Source organism: Monopterus albus, unplaced genomic scaffold, assembly GCF_001952655.1.
Source record: "Monopterus albus unplaced genomic scaffold, M_albus_1.0 scaffold46.1, whole genome shotgun sequence".
NCBI classification, from domain to species: domain Eukaryota; kingdom Metazoa; phylum Chordata; class Actinopteri; order Synbranchiformes; family Synbranchidae; genus Monopterus; species Monopterus albus.
The window spans coordinates 1,596,413-1,621,249 of record NW_018127926.1 but is presented as its reverse complement, the minus strand read 5'-3'; the positions used below and the strand labels follow the sequence as shown (position 1 = coordinate 1,621,249).

Below are 24,837 nucleotides of genomic sequence, written 5' to 3'. Positions count from 1 at the left end.
ATTCAAACCCCACACTGTGGCACGACTATATCCTATGCAGTATGCACTTGTAAAACTTGAGCTACTAGAGCACAACTTGCTCTGTGACTTCCTTTCCCCACATCGCTGAGTGTTGCAATAACGAGCTATGAATCAGTCAGAGTTTCTAGCTTGGCAGTATTTGAGCTAGAGAAGCAGTTTTGTGCGTGTGTATGTTGTCTCCTTGTTGAATTTAGATTTCGGCACACGCTTTCCTTATTGATGGGAAGAGAGAATACGAGAGTAGAAATGAAAAAGTAGAGGGGGAGCAGAGAGGTTAGGTACTATATTTGATGGAGGGAAAGATTAGGAGGCTTGGCACTTGATTTAAAATCAGATCATTTAATAAATCTGTGTAAGTAGAAGCTCCATAGGAATGAACAAGCAATAAGATGCTGTATTTAACTGCGTACGTGCCATGACCTCTAACAGTATATGTCAGCTAACCTGAGGCTCTGACCTTTCGCACATCAGGTCCAATCAGGTGGCAGCTTGCACATATAAAAAACCAGTAAGACCACTACTCTGCAGTGGGTCATGTTGCTGTGTTGGCTGCTCTTTTTGTGATAGTGGATAACATCTGTTTGGCTTCCATCTTTTTAATTTGGTCATGTTCAAGATTCTCAAGACAGGTCGACATCCACTGAAGACATTTCAACACATGTTGCATTAAAGAAACTTGAAGGCTTTGTGAAAACTGGATAATCTTTTGCATGAACCAACTCGCAAAATGTTAATTTGGCAGTAGGGGGGTTGATGTGCCATCCTGTGGAGGAGGTGCGAGAGTGCTCTGTGTGTGCATGTATGTAAAAGTCCTAAATGTTTAAGTTGTAATTAAGACATCGTATATTTCAAAATGACGTGTCAAAATTTTCCTTGTGTGTGCATGTGATTGTGCCATAGAAATATAGAAGTGCCTCAGAGCGTTTTCTCAACATGAAAAATTATATAGGAGGGGGAAGAGAGATAACATAAGAGTGATGATAATGAATAAAGAAAGGAATTCTTGCTGCCTGCTGGCTGCGCTCCAGACCACCACACAACAAAATGCGTATTATCTCTTCTTGTTGCTATGGTAATTGTGTCCTTGGCTCTGTTTTGCCATTATTCAATTTGGAACACTTTAAAAGATAGACACACACACAAAACAAACGTGTTAAACTTTAAACCTTTGGAGTAAACTGAAAGGGCAGCTGAACTAAAGTGTGACAGAAATAATAGGATTTGAGAAACAGTGGCTGATATGATGTGACATGATAAATAGGGCCAGGGTTCAATAGCAGTTTATCAAATCTGAACCCAGTTAAGCTCATTGAATCCAAATCATTTTGAATCCCTTATCGAGTCTGATTAAGAAGTTTGGTAGTTTAAAAAAGTATTTTTTATTTCACTTAGCACAATAACAAAACAAATTCAAACTGTGTAAAAGGAGATAACAGTATTTAAGAACCTAGCTTTTATTTACCATGTTAATTACACAGTTGCCATTTTAATTAGATCGTCCACTGTGGTTAGCTTGTTGACATCAGAGGAGTTACACCGCTCAACCATGCTTGTTTACAACAGCGCTTTTCTTTCAGATCTTAACATCAACAACAACAGAGTGGCGTTTGCACTGGAGTGCACTTATGACACATGCACGGTTAAGATGAGGCTTGTTCTGAGGGCCATGTAAACACTTTTCCTATGGTGGCAAGTTAACATACATTCAAGTTAGTCAGCTGTAATTGGCCACATGATCAAATGTTAGGTTGACCTTATAAAGCCTATTCATGTCAGTTAATGAGAAAAGAGTAACATTAATATATTTTCATCCACTGTGTGGATTAACATTAATATATTTTCATCCACTGTGCTCCAGCAGCACTACACATATCCTTAACATGTAATACAGTACATAACATAGCATATTGCAACAGTGTTGAGTCTGTATACATCTTTTTTTTCCCCATCTGTGACATTTCTGTTGTCAGAGAGGTCAAAGTCTCCTCGCTGGTCATCACCAATCTAATTTCGGTGCGGCTGAGAGGCAATCTCGAGAAGAGGGAATAGGAGGCGGGGGGTGAAGCGGAGAGTGTTTATGTGAACTAACAAAGTTCACAAAGTTCATTGTGATGATGTGTTATTTGTGGTTACCCTACTTTGAAAGTGCAGATCTTTCTCTTCAACAAAAACTGTCCTCCCAAGAACATCAGTTCTTCTCCTCCCTAAGTTAGTATTTAATCCTTCATCACAGAGACAGTGTCAGTGTAAACACATAGGCTCTGTAGCAATTATCACAAACAAGTTTTTTTTTTTCCCAGTCTTTGTTAAATCTATTTTCAGAGTTTACTGTTCTTAGTTTTTAAGGTACAGTGCAACATTTTTGATGGTTTGTTACTAGCTTGATGCTCTTCAGCTCCAGCTGCAGCTGACCCGTGACTCACCTGCCCTGTTCAAATTATGTTCCTGTTGTGTATTGTTAAAGCTGTGTTCTTAATTCACCAAAGGTTGTGTAGCTTCTGCTTTGCATTTGGGCCCTACGTTCTAAATCACATGCATGCAGGGCTTTAGTATTTACAAGGGCGCTCTAAAAATGCTGCAGGTCAGTAACAAGGAAGCAGATCTTCTACCAGTTGTAACACTACATGTTACATAAAGCTTAACTTGTATGTAGTAGTAAACCTAAACTTGAACTCAAGCAGCTGCACCAAAATGTATATTCCTAGTAGTTAGAGGCAACCTGGAAGAGGAAGGCACTACCAGCACTGTTTCACCTCTCCTAGAAGACCCATTTGCTGGGTGAATTTTTACATTTTGAATATGCTGTTTTATTACTAAGATGCTAAAGCATGGAACCCCTGCAGTATACAGACAGAGAGCCATGTTGTTAAATCAGATCTCACAGCTTGTGCCCCTTATTCACTCAAATTCTGATTATTATTACAGGAAAATTCATTCTCCATGTTCTCTAGAAGACTAGACTTTATAATAGTTCTAAATACAATGCATATTACCTGATTACAAACAACATTCATAGATATTATTATCATCCACTGATGAACTGGTTCCAATATGGCTGAACCTGAACTACTCTCTGATGCTAAATGTGATCAAGGAGCAGCATGTTTGAAATGAACAAGACTGTGACTTTCGACCATAGTCTGTCTCCTCTTGGCTGGATCACACGGCTTCTCTCCAAGAATTTTTTGTCTTTTGTGTCTTTGTTTTGATGCAATAATACAAATGGAAATAAAGGTGCACACCTCCAGAACATCTTTCTACAAAGGTGTTGCTCTCAGTTGGCCATAAAAAAGTAACAGCAGACAAGTTTAAACTCTGCCTAGCTTTCACACCTGTGGCATTTTTCCAGTTGCTGCTTAAAGTGTGCATGAATGTGAATGTAAACAGTCCATCATGTTGCATGGCTGTAAACGAGTTTACTTTGTTAGAAGATCAGATGTGCACTTTGTTTTAGGCATGCCGAGTCATTAATTATGACTCTGGCCTGGCACCTGGCACAATAAAGAGCTTTAATTCACCCAAAACTGGACTTCAGCTCAGTTAAAGACAGTGGGTAGAGAAGGAGTTTTGTTCTGAAAGTGTCAAAGTAAAGTAGGTTGTTAGTTAACAGTAGTTACTGAAGCATTGCTCTTTGATTTAAAAAGAGGGGCATGACTTATTTAATAAAGAGAATACGTACATTTTTAATATAGGGCCTTAATGTCCATAATAATACATTCCAGCTGTATAAAGTGCAAACAGTGTGAACAAAGTAGTCACCATAATGTGGAATGTTAAGTTGAAATATAAAACAATATGGAGGGTAATGAGCAGGCTACTACAGCTTCAACTCTCCCTGACTGTATATCCTCTGTGTGCTCAGTATTGCAGATCTCAGGTTCAAAAGGTTTATGAAGTGTAACCCTGCTTACTCTAAAAGCCACCTCTTTTCTTTTACTGCCTGAAGGCAACTTTCTACTGAGCATAAAACCAAAGGAACAAAAAGGTAGCTTTACATCACTGCTATATGCGGTTGGTATTTTTACAGTTGTTACTCATAAATCTGTCTCAGCCAGCTGTTTTTTTGTGTTGCCATGTTTTGTCTGTGACTTAACTAAATCATTTATTCTTATTTCCTGCAACTAGTCACAGGAAGGAGGCTTTTTATCTGAGCCCCAGTTTTTGTCTCTCCTTATCCCTCTGATGCCTTCTTTCCTTCTTCTAAAGCCCCAAATCATTTTCTCTGGAGTAGATACAGTGAGGAACAGAAGTATTTGAACACCCTGCGATTTTGCAAGTTCTCCCACTTAGAAATCATGGAGGGGTCTGAAATTCACATTGTAGGTGCATTCCCACTCTGAGAGACAGAATTAAAAAAAAAATTCAGGAAATCACATTGTATGATTTTTAAAGAATTTATTTGTCTTGCACTGCTGAACATAAGTATTTGAACACCTGAGAAAATCAGTGTTAATATTTGGTACAGAAACCTTTGTTTGCAATTACAGAGGTCAAACGTTTCCTGTAGTTCTTGACCAGGTTTGCACACACTGCAACAGGGATTTTGGCCCACTCCTCCACACAGATCTCCTCTAGATCTGTCAGGTTTCGGGGCTGTCGCTGTTGTCATGTTGGAAGACCCCGCCACGACCCATCTTCAATGCTCTGGCTGAGGGAAGGAGGTTGTTGCTCAAAATCTCACAATAAATGGCCCCATTCATCCTCTCCTTAATACAGTGCAGACGTCCTGTCCCCTTCGCAGAAAAGCACCCCCAAAGCATGATGTTACCACCCCCATGCTTCACAGTAGGGATGGTGTTCTTGGGATGCAACTCATCCTTCTTTTTCCTCCAAACACGACAAGTGAAGTTTAGACCAAAAAGGTTCTACTTTGGTCTCATCTGACCACATGACTTTCTCCCATGCCTCCTCTGGATCATCTAGATGGTCTTTGGCAAACTTCAGACGGGCCTGGACGTGTGATGACTTGAGCAGGGGAACCTTCCGTGCAATGCATGATTTGAAACCATGACAGCGTAGTGTTCTACCGACAGAACTGTGGTCCCAGCTCTCTTCATGTCATTGACCAGCTCCTCCCTTGTAGTTCTGGGCTGATTCCTCACCTTTCTTATCATCAGTGATACCCCACGAGGTGAGATCTTGCATGGCGCCCCAGTCCGAGGGAGACTGACAGTTGTCTTGAGCCTCCTTCATTTTCTAACAATTGCTCTAACAGTTGATCTATTTTCACCAAGCTGCTTGGCAATTGCCCCGTAGCGCTTTCCAGCCTTGTGGAGGTCCACAATTTTGTCTCTGGTGTCTTTTGACAGCTCTTTGGTCTTGCCCATGGTAGTAGTTGGCGTCTGACTGACTGTGGGGTGGACAGGTGTCTTTAAAGAGCTCAGACAGGTGCTACTAATTTAGATTAATGAGTGGAGTAGAGGTGGACGTTTTCAAGGCACAGTAACAGGTCTTTGAGAGCCGAAATTCTTGCTGTTTCTCAGGTGTTCAAATACTTATGTTCAGCAGTGCAAGACAAATAAATTCCTTAAAAATCATACAATGTGATTTCCTGAAAATTTTTTAAAGATTCTGTCTGTCTGAGTGGGAATGCACCTACAATGTGAATGTCAGACCCCCCCATGATTTCTAAGTGGGAGAACTTGCAAAATCGCAGGGTGTTCAAATACTTCTGTTCCTCACTGTATGGACTGTTAAAAATCAAACCTCTGGTGATTTCATTGCATTGTACTTTAACTCGACACGACCATGCTGTGATCTCTGGCATGAGTTCAAAAAAATATTAACATTCAGCAAGATTATCTATCCATCCATCCTTCCTTCCTTCCTTTAACAAGGAATGTCCCACTGAGATACAAGAGCTCTTCTTCCAGGGAGTCCTGGTCAAGATGGGTGGTATAACCACTTTTTCATAAAATAAAAATTTTCACAAGTTAACAACATACACTATGCAAAAAACAACGTTACTGCCAACTGTTGATGTGTTGTACTTCTTTTCTTCTACTCTGCATCATTATTTAACAGTGTACTCATTTTGTTAAGGAGATAATAGAACAGCAACTGAATTAGTGTCCAGTTGATTGGTGCAGAGAGGAATATGATGAGAGATAAAAAGAGAGCGAGTGAGAGAAATTGTTGGAATGATTATTAATAGTTTGCACTGATTGTTTTTTTTCCCAAGTGGTCTAGTATATGTAACTTTGTCCGTCTGTGCGTGAATTGCTCATGCCTCAGTGTCCGTACGAAATATGACATAACAGGAAAATAACATCCTAGTTGGCACAAGGCTCTCGAACACTGACAGTGAATGAAGATGAATTCATACACAGAGACACACACTTCCCTTACAGCTGTTCTTCTTCTCTTCTCTTCTTCCGTCCTCAGATCATGCCCCTTCAGTCTTTTTTTCTATTTATGGTTTTCTTTTTTAACCTCCTCTCTCCGTTTCTCCTGCTGTTTCTCGCCCTTTCCTTCCCTCTGCAGACAGCTGTGTCATACTAAACGCTCTGAGCAATGGGTGGTACTGTGCCATGTTCTTTGAGGCATGTCATTGAAAGTCACATAACTGTGCTGATGCCATGCTTTCTGCATATTGGACTGATTTCAACATGTATGATATTCGTATATACATAAAATGCAGATACATTAATCCCTACATATATATTTTACATGTTTTGTTAGCCAATGTAATGGCACTATAAATAAAAAACACCATTTAGTATCCAGTACCCTAACTAATGAAAACATATGGTGTGTCGTTAGGGTGCGTTTGTAACTGTGGCACAAATTAGAGAGTGAATAGCAGTGAAAGCTCATGCTAACTTGGTAAACAAAAGAGTCTTCTTCACTTAGGTATCCATGTTTTGACTGTCCCCGATATGTGATTGGTCAACACATCACCTTGGCTGGATGATGTCACCATCTGGTGCTGCAAAAGTTGAACCAGATCTAACATTTTCATCGCATAGAGCTGTGTTGTTTTGCCAGAGCCCCCTGCGGTGCTGGTGGGAGCTGCTACAAACCCCATAGAAATGGATGGAGAAGGCTTTGTCAGACAAAGTAATTTCATTACCTTAGGCTGTAGGAATGTGTTACTATACATCTCAGTTGATTAAGTAATGAATTGAGAAAACAATACACAAATTATTTACTAATGAAAATAACATACTGTGAAATCAGGGAGTCATCACAATTATTGAATAAAGGTCTCAGACACTACGGCTCAGTTCGCAGCCGCAGTGGCTTCTGCTCGACTGCTCCTACTGGTTGACTGGGTTGTTGGTCAGGAAGGAGCTTGAACCTGCAGTTTGTCTTGGACAAGGAACATTAGTGTGATCTACACCCTGGAGTTTAGAAAGTGACAAAACTAAATGAGAATAATCAGTCATTTAATCTATGCATGCTGGTGAGTTATGTGCGTTCAAACATAACAACAACAACGACAGGTCTCTCATTCCATTATATTTGTGTGTGTAATAGTGCAATGAAAGAGGCACTGTGTGTGCACACATGTGTGTTTGTATCCATATCAAGGCCGTGTAATTGACTTCTGTCTCCATGGAGATGTGAATGATAGCAAGGAGCCTCTATTGTGTGGGTTTGTCTAAAGTGTGTGAGGTTTGACTTGGTGGTGTTGTGGCTGTATGTATTAAGTGGATTGTGTTTTTGTTTGGCACGAACCATTGTTTTACAAAGTGGTATTAAAATGATACATAAAGTATGTGCATAATTTACTCATATATGTTTTGAAAATCTCTTGCCCAATGTCAGCTGGAACAGGCTCCCCCTGCAGCCTCTCCAGGATAAGCAATACTGATAATGGATGAATGAATGAAAATATACAAAGTCTAATTTCTGCATTGGTGAGAATCAACCTGTTTTTTTTTTTTTTTACAAGTTTCACTCTGTTCGCTATCTCCCCCTCAGCCACACAGAGGCACAAACTCACTTACATACACTTCAGAAACTCATACAATCACATGCCTTTGAAGCACGGCAGGTGGCCATGTTGTTGGACAACAACGCTTTTTAGTGCTGTGCCTGTTCAGAAGGCAACATGTTTCAACTGTAATATATTATATAACTGAAGTTCTGTTGAAGAACCTGAATGAATGTTTGACAGTAATAAGTGTCGAGTACAGTCGAGGTTTACGTTGCCTGGTTTGAATGTATATTAGGACTTTTCAGCTTTATTACAGAGTTTAAACCATTTTTTAGAAAAGTAATCAAAAAGTCATTCAAAGTAATAAGTTGCATTACTGAAGTAATTAAAATAGTTACCTTACTTTTTACATTTTTAACAGGTAACTAGTAATCTGTAACTTGTTACACTTCATTTGTCACCTGTCTCTACTTCCTCTGCCAATATCCTCGTCTTGTCCATTGTTTTAACCCTGGTTTTCTTCTCTCATTGTAGGCCGGTGCATATGAGCTTCATGTTCCATGGTAGCCCTGAAATTACTCACATCTTTTTGGTTGAGAGAGAGTGAAAAAGCAAACAAACAGAGAGGTCACGAGACCCAACCACGATTCAGTTTTTAACAATATAATTTTTATTGTGGGAAAAAAAAATGTGTTCATTAGTCCTTAGCCAGCACAGTAGTAATCGGTTTATTTCACTTAGCAAGCGCTTTTAAACAGACATTTAATTTATCACCTTCACTCCTTGAGTATATAATAAAGATATTACATAAACACCTGGCAAACCCAAACACACCTAGGGACTTCTGTTTACATAAATCTGGAGCACATTAATGCCCATATCTCTGACAGGGCCATGTTCACAGCAGGTGCAGTTGGGCGCGATGGGAAAAGTTGAAATAATGAACTTCAGCCATGACATAGTGCCGTGGTGAACAGTTGTGCAGTAAGCAGAAAAGTTTAATACATTTGTCATTATAGACAAAGCCATTGGCTTTATGCATTTTGGTTCCCCAGCATTGGTTTCACAGAGTGAAGCTGTGTTAAGTCACATGTGGACTCGCTGGTTTAGCTTAAGAGTTAAATCATTAGATAACATTAGTGATATTTCTATAATAAACATCTGCAGGAAGATGCAGATGATTGACTGCCCACATTAATCCTGGAACTTACTTATTTATCGTTTCATAAATGTTGGCATGCTGCCAGGTTTTCCTAACTTGTCTCAGCTGGGTTTTTTTGTCTTCTGTCATTTTCTTCCAAGATGCTTTATGTCAGACAACAGAGAGAGGAAGTAACTGAATTCAAGATGGCAGCTTATCAACGGTAATGAAACACATCATGTGGTCAAATCAACTTTTTAATAAGAGATATTTTGGCCAGTGGAAGAAATCATATATACAGTATATGTGTGTGTGTGTGTATGTATGTACTGTATGTATATATATGTGTCATCTATACCACTTATCCTAACGAGCAACGCGGGGGTGCTGGAGCCAATCCCAGCTAACACTCGATGAGAGGCAGGTGGACAGGTCGCCATCACAGGGCTGTGATGTCACTTTAACTGAGATGAGCAAGCAAATGGGACACACATACTGTACGCAGAACCAACCACTTAGTAGCCACCCTTAAAGTCTTTTCTCTTGAAAAAAAGACCAGGCCATTTGAAGAGCACCTCATCATCATACAGTAAATCTCACCTTTATGTGACTTGTCCTAGTGTAGTTTGGTGTCTTCTTCTCCCTGTTCTGGCTCTTCATTTTTCAAATATGGTGATAAATATCGTATTGCGGATGTTTTATCATGGCAATATCATGCCATGAGTTTTTGGTATTGTCATATCCCTACTAAATAAAGATTATATGATATTTTGTGGAGGATGTCTACATGGGATAAAATGATCTTTACCTTTTTCTAACATTCACTGAATGTGATTAGCCCAGATGCGCCTTTGTAGATGATCTTGGACTGATATTGTACCAGAAGTGAGATGTGTGTGCATGTGAAGCTTTCTGACTCTAGTACTCAACTTGGCTTGAGACAGACCAGGTGTGGTCAAAATGTTAGTTATGAAAATACATTTTTTTTGGTTTGTTTTGAGTCTTTTAATAGCACTATAAAATGGCACTATGATAACAGCCATAATACAGCAATACACAATAGGAATGATATGTAGGAGACTCAACAGCTTGTCTTTCCCTGGACAACCCTGTGTGTATGTTGTACTTTTTATGGTCCACGGCAGTTTTACGATATACATTAAACTGTTCATTTTAACTGTGCGTGCAGCTGTATGGTACTGTGTAATCTGTGCCCATGCCAGTGGTCTAGGGGAGTATATAAAGCAGTAGTTAAGGAGAATCCATCAGAACATTTTTGGTCTCCTCTTCTCTAGGATATATTGTCCCACACACTCCAGCTCCCCAGGACACACTGCGATGGCCTGAAAATGTGCTGGCTTGCATTTGGGCATGTGAATGTTTGTGTCAGTACTATGTTGTGTTGGAAGCAAGTGTGTACAGTTGTAAAGATGTGTGGATGTTTCACAAAGTTCTGTCTGCTAATGTGTAAGCACCTGTGAAATGGTGTTTATATAACTTCATTCAAATAATAGTGTTTGTATGTGCGTGTTTGCACTGGGGGTCTTGTGTAACTTCATTCAAATAATAGTGTTTGTACGTGTGTGTTTGTACTGGGGGTCTTGTCTGTGTGTGTGCTCGTCAAAGTTGTTCCAGTTTGTACATGATAAAAGGCTCAGATTCTCTCATTTAATCTTAATGACAATTTGAAATAAACTTCTTGTGTGTGTGCTAGTTTCAACAGCAACAGTGTCAGAGTCTTAAATGAGGTTATCATTTATTTAAAAGCCACAAATTACTGTTTATATTCTCTTTTTTTTTCTTTCAGGGACTGTATTGAGGGAAATGTCAATCTAATTACCCAAAATCCATGCCTGCCCCAAGATACAGCAATTATGTTTTCTTTCTCATAATAAATAGTTCTGTCTGTCTTAGGTCAGAACATATAAGAACACATTTACAGACTCACAGTATTTTAATTTGGATTTTTTTGTGCCGGTACAGTAAGAGTAATAGCTTGAAGCATCTGCTTCAAAATATAAGCTGCCATACAATCACGTGTGGCTTGGTTTACTGTGAGCAAGAGCGTGATTAAGCCAACAAGAGGAAATTACCATAAAACACGTATTGTTCATGACCATATGTATCTGCAGCTACTGTAGAAGGAGAGAGATGTTGATGTATGACAGCCAAGAGGCAGTTTGCAAATATTGCCAGATGAAAGCAATACTAGCCAGTTTTATGACTGAGACAGTCCTGGATACAGTTTGCAGAAACATTGTACCACAATATCACACCTCAGGTTTTTGGTATCATTACATCTTTAATTAGAATAGGTACCCCTTAGTTAGAAGTTTCCAGCTTGTTATCCTCTTATTCCTCAAACTTTACGTATTGTTCCCTTGTATGTACAGGTACCGTATGTATTGGTAAATTTTGTAAATTGTGGGCTGTATTCCAAAGTGTTACTGAATCTCATTTGGTATTTGTCTTGTTTTGCCTCCGGGGTCTGTGTCTTCTATGTCCACACAGGTTTGGTGGAAATTAAACCAGAGCTATCTCTTCTTACAACTATGAAGAATGCATTGATTTGTGTTCTTCTCAAGTAAAGAACACCAAACAATGCAGCAGTATTTAAAAAACTGCTTTGTTGAGTATGTATGAGCCCATTGATTCACTTGCTGCTGTTGCTGTCTTTCGCTATTGTAATTTTTAAGGAGTTAGCTTCAGGCCACACTGTGTTAGTGTTAGAATATTGGTATGTTTGATTTTAATATAATCCTACAAGACAAAATCAATGTTTGCAAAAAAAAAAAAAAGTTTCACAGCTTAAAACAGCTTGCAGAAAGAAAGTGGCTTCTTCCACCCACTACTTCTCCTTCGTCAGCATTTCCTTCCCAGACTGTCCTTAGTTAGTATTTAAAGTAGCTGCAGATCATAGCAGTATTATAATCTTCTTCGGAATGCCCATCAAGTACAATGTTTGGCAGTGGGTTGAAAGGCTTTATATTCTCATCAAGACCTTTGACCTTTGAAGAGAAATTGATTTGTGTGTGTATACAGTGTGTGCGAAAGGCAGATGGGCCACTGTTTTAGGATGAATGATACCAGTTTGGTTCAACAGCTGCAACAAATAGCAAAAGGAAAATTAATGGGACTAGAGAGGACAGAGTTACCTGACTGTCTGTCTGCCAGAAGAGATTATGTAGTGTTATGGGTCTTGGTTTGTGGAATTTGCTTGTCCTTTCTCAGAGGTACCAGACTTACTTTGCTTTGGACAGGCTCTGTTACTGAACAGCAAGGCCACTTGACAGCAAATAGATCAGTGTTTGGCAGAATGATTCAGGCCTGAAATATGAGGATCTTTTACCCACACAGGCACTCTGAGTCACCGCAGGCATACACTGGGTTGAGCTTGGTCGTGTCCCTCTGTAACTACTCAACTGTGCTTATAACACACACACACATAGTATTGGTGCCCACTGGTGTATACACATACATGATTGTGCCTGAATCTTATGAAACATGTTTAAACATCCACTCATGCTTTTCTTGTCATGAGTGAATGTGCTACAAGAACACTGGTGTACAGGTGCAAACACATACTGTGCTTTTCTTTTGAGTGTGAAACTAATTGTGGGTACATTTGCATTTTGAGTATCTAATTCAGTGCAAATTTACCTCAGGAGAAAAATCAAGAAGTGTGTTTTTCATAACAAGGGGACCACCAGGACAGCAGTCCTGTTCTAACAGAGCTGAAAGGATTGACATAGCTAAATAATGACCCATTATGGCTCCCAGTGGTTTTACAAAGGGGTTGGATTACAGTCCATTTTATTTTCCTACTGTATATAGACAGCTGAATTTGTCCCTCGAGTCAGGTTAGCTTTTGTTCCTCTGTAGTTTTCAGTTCCTAGTATTTTTCCCTGGAGGATATCTTTCATCAGTTTTACTAAAAGCTGTAACAGCATTTAGGATTAATGATGATCTATGTTAGCAATGAGCAGTACTGTAAATTTGTACTGGTAATTTCAGATGCTGAGATACAGCTTTAGATTTCAAGTGAGAGAAGTACACCAGGCTAAATACAGACTGGCATTGTAAAAGCCTGGATGTAGGTTTCACACACACCCCCACTCAGTCAGTGCACAGGTGTTAGGCATGAAATAGCCCCACTGCTGTAGATTGCCCTTTAATTCACAGAAACGGTTTAGTTCATGCCGATGGAGATGGCAGTAGGAGGGGGCGGCTGTGGCTCAGGAGGTATAGTGGTCACCCCCCAACTGAAATGTCGGTTTTTGGATTCCCATTCTCCCCAGTCCACACATCGAAGGGTCCTTGCTGCACCTTGCAGGGACAGCGTCGCCATAAGTGTGTGAGTGAGTTGGTGCCACCTCGGTTCTGTACCGGATTCCTTGTGTGTGTTAACGTCTTGTCCAATAAAAGTGGTTATCATTATTGTGCAGATGCATGTATAGCTGACTTAAGCTTGACTGGCACATACACATAACCACATGCACTTACAGAATTCTTTGTTTTCAAAAAAGACTTTCAAGAATTATGGTTTCGATTTTGAAAAGGCTGCTAACTATATGCATGCCTGAGCACTCCGAGCACATAAAGAGTCAAAACCTTGGGTTAGTGACACCTGCCCATTCATTGTCGTTGGAAACTGAGTGTTGTCATTCAGTACACCCCTCTGTGTGAGACAGGGACTGAAGGAACCCAGGGAGGTGACAGCCCACAGCTGGGGAAAGATCTACTCTGTGCAGTCACGGCAGGGCGAGAGCCTGATGGCATTTTGAGCCAGGCTCATTTGTGTTCTACAGCTGATATTATAATGTGTTATTAAGTGTTGATATTTTTTTTGGCAAGAAAGTAAGCATTCAGATTGAGAATAGGTGGCCAGTCTAGCCAAGTAATGCCAATTTGCTCTGACATTTTTGGAGTACGAGTACCTCTTAGAGGACCGATAGCAAGCAGCTATGTCTTGGTCAGAGCAGGGTCTGATCGACAATTGGCATTCAGGACACGCAGTGCCGCACAACACATTGTTGAGATTTGGGAGGTGTGCACATTGGACTGTCTGCAACCATCAGCAACCTACGTTTACCCACAAGCCCCTTCGCTGTGTAAGTATGTGTCTGTGCCACTGCATAGTAGTGGACAAGTTTAAATGAAGCTTAATAATGGATGGACATGTGTAACAGAATCAGAGAAAGGTCAGAGCAGAAAAACAGTCAACACTTTACATCATGGTTGTCATTATTTTCTCTGCCTCTCTTTTGCCTCTCGTCCCTGTGGACAAGTGTTAAATAGAACAGGTGCTAACAAAGTGAGAGAAAACAATACCCTTGAAAAGCGCGGCTTACTTGACACGTGTGTGTTACGCCTCCTGTGATTAATTGATGTATTTTTCTCTCTCACTTAGGAAGCTAAAGACAACATCATCACTTTAATTTTTCATTCATCCCTGATCAGGTTAAATTATTACTTTAATTGGTACCTCATTAATCACCATATAAAAACCTACACTCCCCAGTTTGCCACTAGTTCAAATGTCATGATTGATCACTCGGTTTGGTTCTTTTGTCCCATCTCAGCCTTTTCATTCATTTACATTTTTTCACATTTCTCTCTTGCTGCCATTTTTTAATTAAAGCTTGTACAACTTAAATGACTTGACAGTTGAAACTTTTCATGGGAGATTACATGATTTTTTGTCTTCTCAACTGAATCATATTTACATGGATGAGTAAAGTGTCTCATAGTTGATATCTCAGCAGATTGGTTTTGGGTTTTATTTTTTTTAAATCAATCATTCCTCTCTTACTTTAATCACTCATTTGATTCAGATACGGAGAGATGATTAGCTCACACGACATAATTGCCTACAGATGGCTTTCTTTTCCTCCTAAATGAGGTTAATAGCGTTACAGCGTTTTTAGCAATAGCAGATTTTATGCAAATATATTTTAATAAGGTATTATCACAAACTATGATTCTCTCTACCCAATTTACAACCATCGCTTTTAGAATATAATCGCTGTGCACTGTTTTTTCTTCTCTACACCCCAGTTACATGAGCAAACCTCTAAACAGGACTTGGCCTTCCCCTCTCGTAATACAAACTCAACAAAGATGTGTCACAGAGTTTGAGGAATTTGTAGTTGAAGGTGTTTCAAAATGTTCCCAAAGGGCCCTTATCCATAGTCTAGGGTTGTTATTTTTGTCCTTACAACTTTGGAGATATTAACTGATTGCCTATTAGGGCTTAAGGGGGTTAAGAAACCTTTAAACGTTGAAAATGATGAGCACTGAGTAGAAGAGAAAGTAACAGAAACTAAAACAGTAAGGTAGAGACAGGTTGACAGACAGTCACATAGTATGTAAGAGATTAAAGCTATACACAATGTCAGTGAGGTGACTGCTAAGGTCTCCATTACACCATGGTGCCACAGACAAACAGCACGTATTGTCATTGACATTTTAACCTACTTTATCTGGAGCTCAGGTGGCCTTAGGCATGCAGCCCCGCCTCGTCTGCGTCCTCTCTGTTACACACATGGGCACACACAGACCATTTTACACAGGATGAACAAGTGTGTCAGGCAGTCTCTCATGGCCTTTTTCCGTATCATAAACAGCAATCCAATTTTTATTTTCAAATCGGTCACAAAAGTGAAACCAGTCCCTCTGGAGAGCATCGACAAAATCATTAAAGGACACCAAGAAATAAAACACTGCTCATCATCTACTTACAAGGACAGCCAAGTACTTTATCTGCTCATGTCAACATGTAGTGACCCCCACTGATAAAAGTTATTTACTTAATTACAACTGTTGATTAAAAATGAATCTTATTTAAAATTGAGACTGAGAATAACCTGTGTTTTCCTCCTGAATGCTGAGCAGCTCCCTCTGGTACTGTTGTATCAGATCACAGCTGAATCGGTGACAGATGTGTGGTGATGAAAGTTGCCATGTAGGAGCAAGAGAGTGCGTTTTGGCAGATGAAGAGAGAGGATAATATTGCCAGCGGTATTAGAGAAAGTCATTACTGTCCATCATCAGGCAAATGAAGATGTGTGGAAGTAGAGATGAATAGCCTCACTGATGAGGAAGGCTTGTTACGGTAGATCTGTTTGGAAAAGCGATAAAGAGAGGGGGTTTCGTTTCATGTTTTCTATAAATATTTGATGCCAATGAAGGCTGTATTTGTGTGTGCACATGTTTAGTGGTTGGGGTTAGGTTATTTAAATGTGTGGCTATGTGTTTGCATATCAATGAAGAGCCATTTGGAAGAGGGCTTCAGTCAGAGGGATCACTTTCTCACTCCATCTCTTGGTGGGGAAATCCTATCTTCTTCTTCTCTGCACCATTCTCTGTATCTCATTGCTTATCCTCTACACTGCCATTCTTCTATCCATCTTATAATCTATCCCTCTCAAACCTGAATGAAGGGATGTATTGTGTAGGCTCAGCAGAACCTGGGCCACCCAAGCTGATCTGAGGAAAGTTATTTGTTCCTTTAATACTTCAGTCAACACGGGAGAGAAAATCATACAGTGAGCCAAAGAAAGTATACCCAGCTATAGAGTAAATACCCAACCCCCTATAGAACACGGCTTTAGCTTATTTTCACTTTTGTTAGCAGAATAAGCAATGAATTCAGGGACAGGCAATAACATTTTTAAGCACTGACCTCACAGGCCACTAAGCTAAATTTGGTCACCAAAGTACATTAGGTTGCATATAGTACATATCCTCTCTCAGTTCATCTTTTTTGTAGGGGTGAGCTGATCCGATATTAAGTATCGATATTAGTCCGATATTGGCCAAAATCTGTGGATCGGATATCGCAAAGAGAGGGGCGTATAATCCGATCCGATACACTACGGAGAATTTGTTTTAAACTATCATATGACTGCTTTACGAGACATGAGCGGCGTGTTGTAAAGTGAGACGTCACATGAACAGTAGCTTCAACGTGATCGACAAGCATGAGTGAGACCGATCAGCGTTACAATGCCGGCTGTGTGGAGTTATTTTAAACTCAGCGAAGAGGACAAAAGCAAAGTTGAATGCAGTTTATGCAACGTGAGGGTTTCGAGGGGTGGCAGCAGCGCTGGAAACTTTAACCACTGGTCTTACTGTTCAATACCAGACTATGTTACTGTGTTTTACTGTCCAATTATGGAGATTCTATTACATTTAATGTTAAGTTATTGTTATTTAAGTTATGGTTATATCCAGTGTTTGATGCTGGAATTATTATTCTTTCAAACCTAAGTATTTAGAGAATAACAAACGTTTACACAAAGGTGCACCTAAAATTTTACTTGAATGTTTGAATTGTGCTGACTAGTCAAAAGTGCTGCTAAAAGTTCTCTGTTTGAAGAATTGAAATAAAAATTAAGCAGCAGTGTTGCACAACTCATGGTTGTGGGCGATGTATTTCTTCCTTTAGGAGAGTAGAATATTTGACAAATGTGTTACTAAGCAATTGTTTAACAGAGAAAAATATCATTTTGGATCGGTATCGGCAGATACTCAAAATTGGGGTATCGGTATCGGTATCGGACATGGAAAAGTGGTATCGTGCCACCCCTACTTTTTTGCACCCCCCCGCCCCCAAATGCATTCCTGTACCTGATGCACACTCCCTCCCTCCCAGTATCATCCCACAGTACACAGATGTGTTTTATTCCAGCCACTTAAACGCCTGCATCCATTTTTGTTGCTGTTTGTTCATAGTCCGTGTTTTGTGTTTCTGGTTCCTCTGTAGTGATCATGTTAGATGTTTGATTAAGCTTGGTAAACCTGAACTTCAGCAGCCCTGATATAACGGCAGCGAGTCGGCAACAAGTAAGCTTACTGTTCACTGTTTTTGTTGAATGTTGAACTAAAAGGTGCCAATGAAATGAGATGTTTGTGCATTGTCATCGTTGCATTGGTGGAGTGTGGAGGCTCATTGACTGCAAAATAGCCGACTGAGGAATATATATTATATTTCACTCTTCTGGACTCTAACCTTGCTTACCTGGTTGGATTCATTAAGACTTTTTCTGTTTATGGACATTTTCTGCTGGTGTCTAGACTCCAATCGCTTGCTCTCTTTCTCTTAATTAAAGTGGTTCTTTGCTCAATGTCCAGAGCGTTCTTGTTATTATTGTTTTCTTGAGCCAGTCACAAGGTGTACCCCCCTGAGCATATTGACAGTTGGTTGGAAGGCTTTATATTCTATTATTTGTTCCCTGCGTCTGTCTTTAATAGGGTTCCTGAGACCAATCTTTGCTTTACCTCAGTGGATCCCGTTTTTCCAACACTCTGGCTGTTATCATTAAATCTCTGCACTCCAACACAAGTCCCTTGTTGTCTGTCTGCATCTGGGTCCTCCGAGACTGAAATCATCACACATTAATACACATTAATGCTTATGCTGTTGGGTTATAACCATGTGTGACAACTTTGGCAATCAAAACTGCTCCATCACAAATGTAACGCATCATCACGCCACGGGCCAGTTGCTCACAGATTATCGGTTGTTGTATCATTAACCATAGTGTGCATTTTTTTGGGTGTGTTTAATTATATGATCTGTCTCTGCTCTGCTTTGGCTCCAGCCACACATTTCTATATAGACCCGAAATAGAGTGCACCTGTATTATCATCATTCAAGACTGGCCAGGAACCAGCGACACACTGTAATCATTAATCTCAGGCTGGACATCCACTTCCTGACTCAGCACCTCTAGTCGCCATGATCTAAATTCAGGAAATTGCTGTGAGTGCAGGAAGGCCTTAACTTTTGAACTTTGAAAAATGTGTTTCATCTTTTTTGGGGGATAGAAAAGCTACTTTACATAATTACACATGACCTCCTCATTCCTCTTCAGTGTCGCTTGGTGGACTGGAGTCTGATCCTTTGGTGAAAGATGTTAAAATACCCTGGACAGGTTTCCAGGTCATCACAACATGGAGTATCAGTCACACTCCAATTAACTCCTGTGGACAGTTCACAGCCTTTAAATACCTTTTTAGTACCTACAGTAGACTGTGGGAAAAAAATGAAGCATGCAAATAAGGAGAGAAACAAATTCCACCCAGAAATGTAGCAGTACCACAGACATCAAGTTCAGAAACATGGTGTAAATAGTGTAAAGTATGTGAAACAATACTTAAACCACATCTCCACATAATCTTTTATTGCTGGTTTTACAGGACAAACATAACTCCTTACTTGTCCAGTGGATATTTAATTTATTAGATTAAAGAAGATGTAATGTGTCATCTAAAATAGCTTTTCTGAGGGTGACTTGATTTTTATGCCCCAACCAACTATTTGGATTTTGAAGCACAGAGAAGTGGCATGTCACAGCGAATGACATAAGTGGCTTTGACAGGTGATCAAAATGGAAAGATTGCTGACAGCTGTGCATAATACACTCTTCAATCAGTGCACAAGGTTGAAAATGTATGTCTGATGGTTTTAATGTGGCTATGCATGAGTTTTGACACATTAGGTAGCATTTGAAAGTTTAAAGTTATTTAATTGTTTAATAATTGCACTAAGGCCAAGCACCAAACTATACAATGTGTCATAATTTCGGCTGGAAAAATTATTAGTGTTCCACTACAAGATATTTTCACTCTCTGCTCTATTAGATGTAAATCAGGGCTCCAGACTAATAGTTCCTACTGGTGGCACAGGAGCCTGATCCATCACAAGAGATTCAAGTAAAAAGTCTCTTATACATAAATAGTCTAACAGGTGATCTACCCGATTTAAGCTGCTGTCTCTGGCAATTATGCTTCAAATGCACCGAAGGCAAAAATAGACTGAAAATGCAAAACGGGGGCCCAGGCGTGTCTGAGTCAACGTGGATCGATACATTTGATAGATTGGAAGTCTTTGCTTCATGAGATGAACGAGTGACAGACCTCCAGATAAACATTGTGATGATTATTATGTAGATTCTGTCCACCAATTCTACAGTGAGGGCATCGTTCATGCATAACCGGTTTGTTTTGCAGTCACACCTTAAATAAATTTGGTAGCAAAATGCAACTGATCACTCGCAGTCTGAAGCCCTGCAAGTGACGAGCCAATAACATCATCAGGGATCAATCACCTCCTGCCCTTAGGAGGAAGATATGGATCAATTAGGGTGTGAACAAATAGAATGAGAGTTTCTTTCTCCAAGCAATCAGAGTTTTAAATGATTCAGTGTTGATTATGAGGGAGGGGAGCGACTGACAGTTGGATGTTGGCTTTAATACGTCATTGTAATGTGTTACCTATTTATAATTTAAGACTTCAGGAGACTTTGGCATTATGGATATATTACTGATAGGTATTCATTGTTATTTATTGTTTCTGGTTTTAAAATATTAGTAGGTGGTAGTCATTACTGTCGAATGTTTTATCTCTTTTCCTACCCATATTTTTGCTGTATTGGATACAATGACAAATAAAGGATCCATCCATCCATCCATACAGCCACCCAGCCCATTTTAAACTTAACTATATGTTAATGCAACAATGATGTTTATTTTCAGCGTGTTTCTCTTCCTATCTACAGTCCTGGGTGACATAGGGGGTCATGTGTTTACAGTTTTAGTTTAAGCTTTTTGGCTCAGTAGGAAACATACTGTATATATTACCATGCACCATCTGCATTTTAATGACAAAAATGTTATTTTCTGCATTTTGTGCGATCTGCTATACTTTTGTAATGAGCTGTAGAAAGCTTCGCTGTGATATAAATAAATCTGTAATAACCCAGTTTTATTCGAGGCATATATAGTAAGAAGCTCAGAGGTTTTTCTTGTACTCTCTGCTCTGTGAGAGCGCGATAAAGATAGCAGGTTTCTAAATAAAAATGATGACGAGGACTTTTCATTTCAGATCTCGAGTATCCTGTCTAAATAAGGTTCCTGAGCAAATATGAATGTGCTGATGTAACATATTTCTCCCAGGGAAAACTGTGCCAACTTACTGACTACAAGCTGAAAAATGAAGTTGTTTTAGCTTTGCACCTGCTCAGAACTGAAGGATCTTTAAAAGTGTGTGTGTGTGCAATAGTGTCAAAGTAGTCGTAGGGCCAGGGGATGCTCTCGCACGAAGCTGACATGACAGGACAGTAATTTTCCAGTCAGTGCTGAGAAAGGCTGGGAGGACAACCCCTGCTGTGAAACTGTAATGTGTTGCATAATGTTTAGGCTCATACCCCAACAATCACACTTGATGCCTTGCTCAATGTTTTTTATATTAAATATGGATCAAATAACTATCTGTGAGGTGAAAGATGTTGCTTATTATTGCCGACTGGGCAATAAGCTATAGACACTAGTCAGCAGGTCTCTGATGTAGTGTGTTAATGAGGTTGCAAAGACAACATGGTGGTGTGTAATGAAGGCTGATTGTTATGTGCCGTTCGCAACTGTCAGTGAGCGAACGAGAAAGAGGCGGACCCAGGTAGCCGACTTCGATGCAAGCAGTGATTTATTATGTACAGTGATGAGGAGAAATAACAAAATGCACAGAGGGAAATAGTGCGTAGTCCTGTCGATGAGTAGTAACCGACAGGACTAACAGTAGGAGGTGAGGAGATGGAGAGCTGGGCCGAGCTGCGTAGGCTGGGTCACTCCTGGGCTGGTCGGTGGTGATGGTGGCTTTTGAAGGTAGAGACAGAGAGATGAAGGCAATAGTAGAACAGATAGGCGACTGAGCATTGACCTGCCTGGGAGGGGAGAGTGGAGCCACGGTCCAGAGGAACAGTCCATGGGGGGAACACAAAACAATAGCTGGCTAGGGAATAATAATATACAAAAAAACCAAAACAAAACAAAAAACGAGACAGCACGGAGAAAAAATGGCCTAGAGACAAGAACGAACTGGCAAGTGACTGAGGAGTGAAACCGGGTAATATAGTGAGCAACATAATCAAGTGCAGCTGGTGATAAGGGAGTGAGGAACAGGTGAACATGATTAGTGTTAATGGGCAAGAGACAGTAGGAAAGGTGAGGGAGGCCAGAGCGGCCGAGCAAACCTGACACTGATTACTGTATATGAAGGAATGCATGCACACAATATGCTGTATATACACACAAAAAAACTTTTGTGTGGTGTTTATAGCTATATCACTAATGAGAATATACATAAGCTAATGAAATGCACTCAACACATACATTTTCTCCCCATTTTAAACAGCAGATTGAAAAGCTGAAGTTACTTTTCTATTATAGAGTACCTAGAATAGTTTGAATATATTTTATTTTCAAAGCCTTTTCAGGTAAACTCCCTTCTTACCTTTGCAAATTAGTTTCACAGAACCTTCTTTCTAGCTGTAATCTTGGGTCTAATGACTTGTATCTGTTGTCTGTCCCTAATGTGCAGACAGAGATGGGGATAAAGGCCTTTATATATTCTGCCCCAGCCACCTGGAACAGCTTAAAAAAAAAAGCAAATCTACTCAAGATGGTCAAATCAACCAAATTCAAGTTTATTGTAACCGCGCTGATGAATGAGTCCTTCACTGCCAGCTCCTGCTTTTACCTCTTTATGTCTGGACTTGATATTATTTTAATTCTTCAGTTTAAATTTTTGTAAAGCTTGGATTTAATTCTGTTCAATGTTTATCAGATTTTACATATGCTGCTGTCTTGGTCAAAGCACCATTGAAAAAGAGGCTCCTAATCTCAGTGGGGCTTCCCTGGAAAAACAATGTCGAAAAAAAGATAAAATGATTCTTGCAGTATACAAATTATGACTTTAATTAGTACTGATGTTATTTTATCTAATCAGTGTGCTGATATATGTTCTTTACATTCTCTCTCATTGTGTTTTTTCTTTGTGATTCTCTTATTGATAACCTAGTGTTTCTCTCCTTCCATTCCACTCTGATGACTTTCTTCCAGATACAACACATACACCCATCTATTGAGACATGCTAGCATGTGTCACAGCACCTGCCTGGAGGTCCAGAAAAGTGACTTTCAATTTCCTGTCTTGGAGAACTTAGGCAAATAGAAGTGGTGTCAAACTGTCATGATTATTACCACAGAGAGTGGTAGGGACTCCACTGCCCTCTCTGCAGAGCATTTACCACCGCAGGGTGCATAGGAAAGCTGCCTCCATCCTCCAGGATGTTTATACCCCTACCCCTCTGGTTGGAGGCTCAGAAGTGTGAAATGCAGGACCACTAGACTGAAAAACTCTCTGTCCCTCTGCCATCAGACTCAGGATCTACCTCATGTAATTCCATCTGTATTGTTTACATACTCATTTTGCATGTGCACAATTGCACACTCACTGCTGAGTATTTACGCTCCACGGCTCCCACGTAACATATATTCTCTCTGCATTATATTGTGTTCCTGTTGTATTTTTATTTGCTTCCTTCACTTGCTGCTTTGAAGTGCCTTAGATTTGTGTTACTGCCCATGTAGATGTGTTATTGCTCATCTACTTTATATTTCACTTGTATTGTGTGGCATTCATGTGGACGGCAAAGTAAGAATTTCATTGTACAGGGAAACACATTTCCTGACTGTGCATATGACAAATAAACACTTTGACCTTGACCTTATTTGAAGGAAAGTCTCATCCAGCCTCTTGTGAGAATAAAAGTCCACTTGTTTTCCCTTGGACTGTCAGTCTTCTTGTTGTCATGCTGTGACCACAATGAATGTCCTTTAAAATACAACTGTTAATGTATTGGAATAGAGCTTGGAATGGGTTAGATGATTCTTGTTTTTTAATACTCTCCACATGATCAAGGGTTTTGTAGAATCATCAATACTGATCCTCTGTTTGGCAAGGTGGTTGAGACGTGATCCTTTTTGTGTTTTTTACAGGAATCTTGGAAAGTCAGGACTCAGAGTGTCCTGCTTAGGACTGGGTGAGTAAATTCTGCACTCTGCTTCACTACCTCTCATGCATTGCTCCATTAGGCTTCACTGCATGCTTTGCAACAACACAAATTATGTGGGCTAAAGAAATAATATATGATGTTTTTATTCTATTCTGTAGCATATCTGCAGTGATAGACAAGCTTTATATTAAGTTATTTACAAACTTAAGCATCTCGTTAAGACTTGGTAAATGTAGAACAAACAAAATCAGAATTGGTTTGGGAATAAGTTCAGTCTGTTTCTTATTAAAGCAACAAACCTACTGTGGTTCGTTCTGCTACATTCTGGTTCAAACTGTTACACAAACACTTAAACATACCAGCATCCTCCTAATAAAATGAGTGGCTGTAGGCTATATTATGCCTGAAAAGTCAGAAAGGTGTCCAGTTTAGTGACATTATAGTAGCATCTTGTTTGTTTGCAGACAGAATTGTCCTTTTGGAGTAACTGAAACATTTTGCTCTTTCCAAATGTGATGTTGTGATTTGCCCCTGAAAGAGAGGCAGGTGGTTAGGTCCAATTCAGGGGAAAGGTGAAGAGGGAGTAGTGGTGAAAGGGACTGAATGTAGGTCAGGTGCCTGGTACACCCCCAAAGAGTACACATTTTAGTGCTTTGATACATATTTTGGTGGACCCAAAAACTTTTTAATTTAAAAGTGACAAACCTGGCTGTATACAGCAAGGATTTCTTTCTGGTGTCACTGGTAGATTACATTGAAAGAGGCTTTTTGGTGCCATGTAAACAGTTAGCTTTCAGCATGTAATGTCTTCTAGGGCTAGGTCACCTCTGAGTGCTGCTGCCCCAGGTGGTTCACAGCAGACTGAGAGGTCTGACCCACAGCACAGAAAAAGGTCAGCATAATGGCAGGCGGCTGCCCCCAGTCGCCCTAATGCT

At 39.9% G+C, this 24,837-nt stretch overlaps 1 protein-coding gene across 1 annotated transcript in view; it reads left to right on the top strand.

Annotated features, from left to right (window-relative positions):
- Positions 1-24,837, top strand: part of kcnab1a (potassium voltage-gated channel subfamily A regulatory beta subunit 1a) — a 57,111-nt gene that overhangs the window by 8,026 nt on the left and 24,248 nt on the right. The window contains 1 exon segment of the mRNA XM_020600318.1: positions 23,886-23,929. Within this exon segment, the coding sequence (XP_020455974.1) occupies positions 23,886-23,929 (44 nt within the window).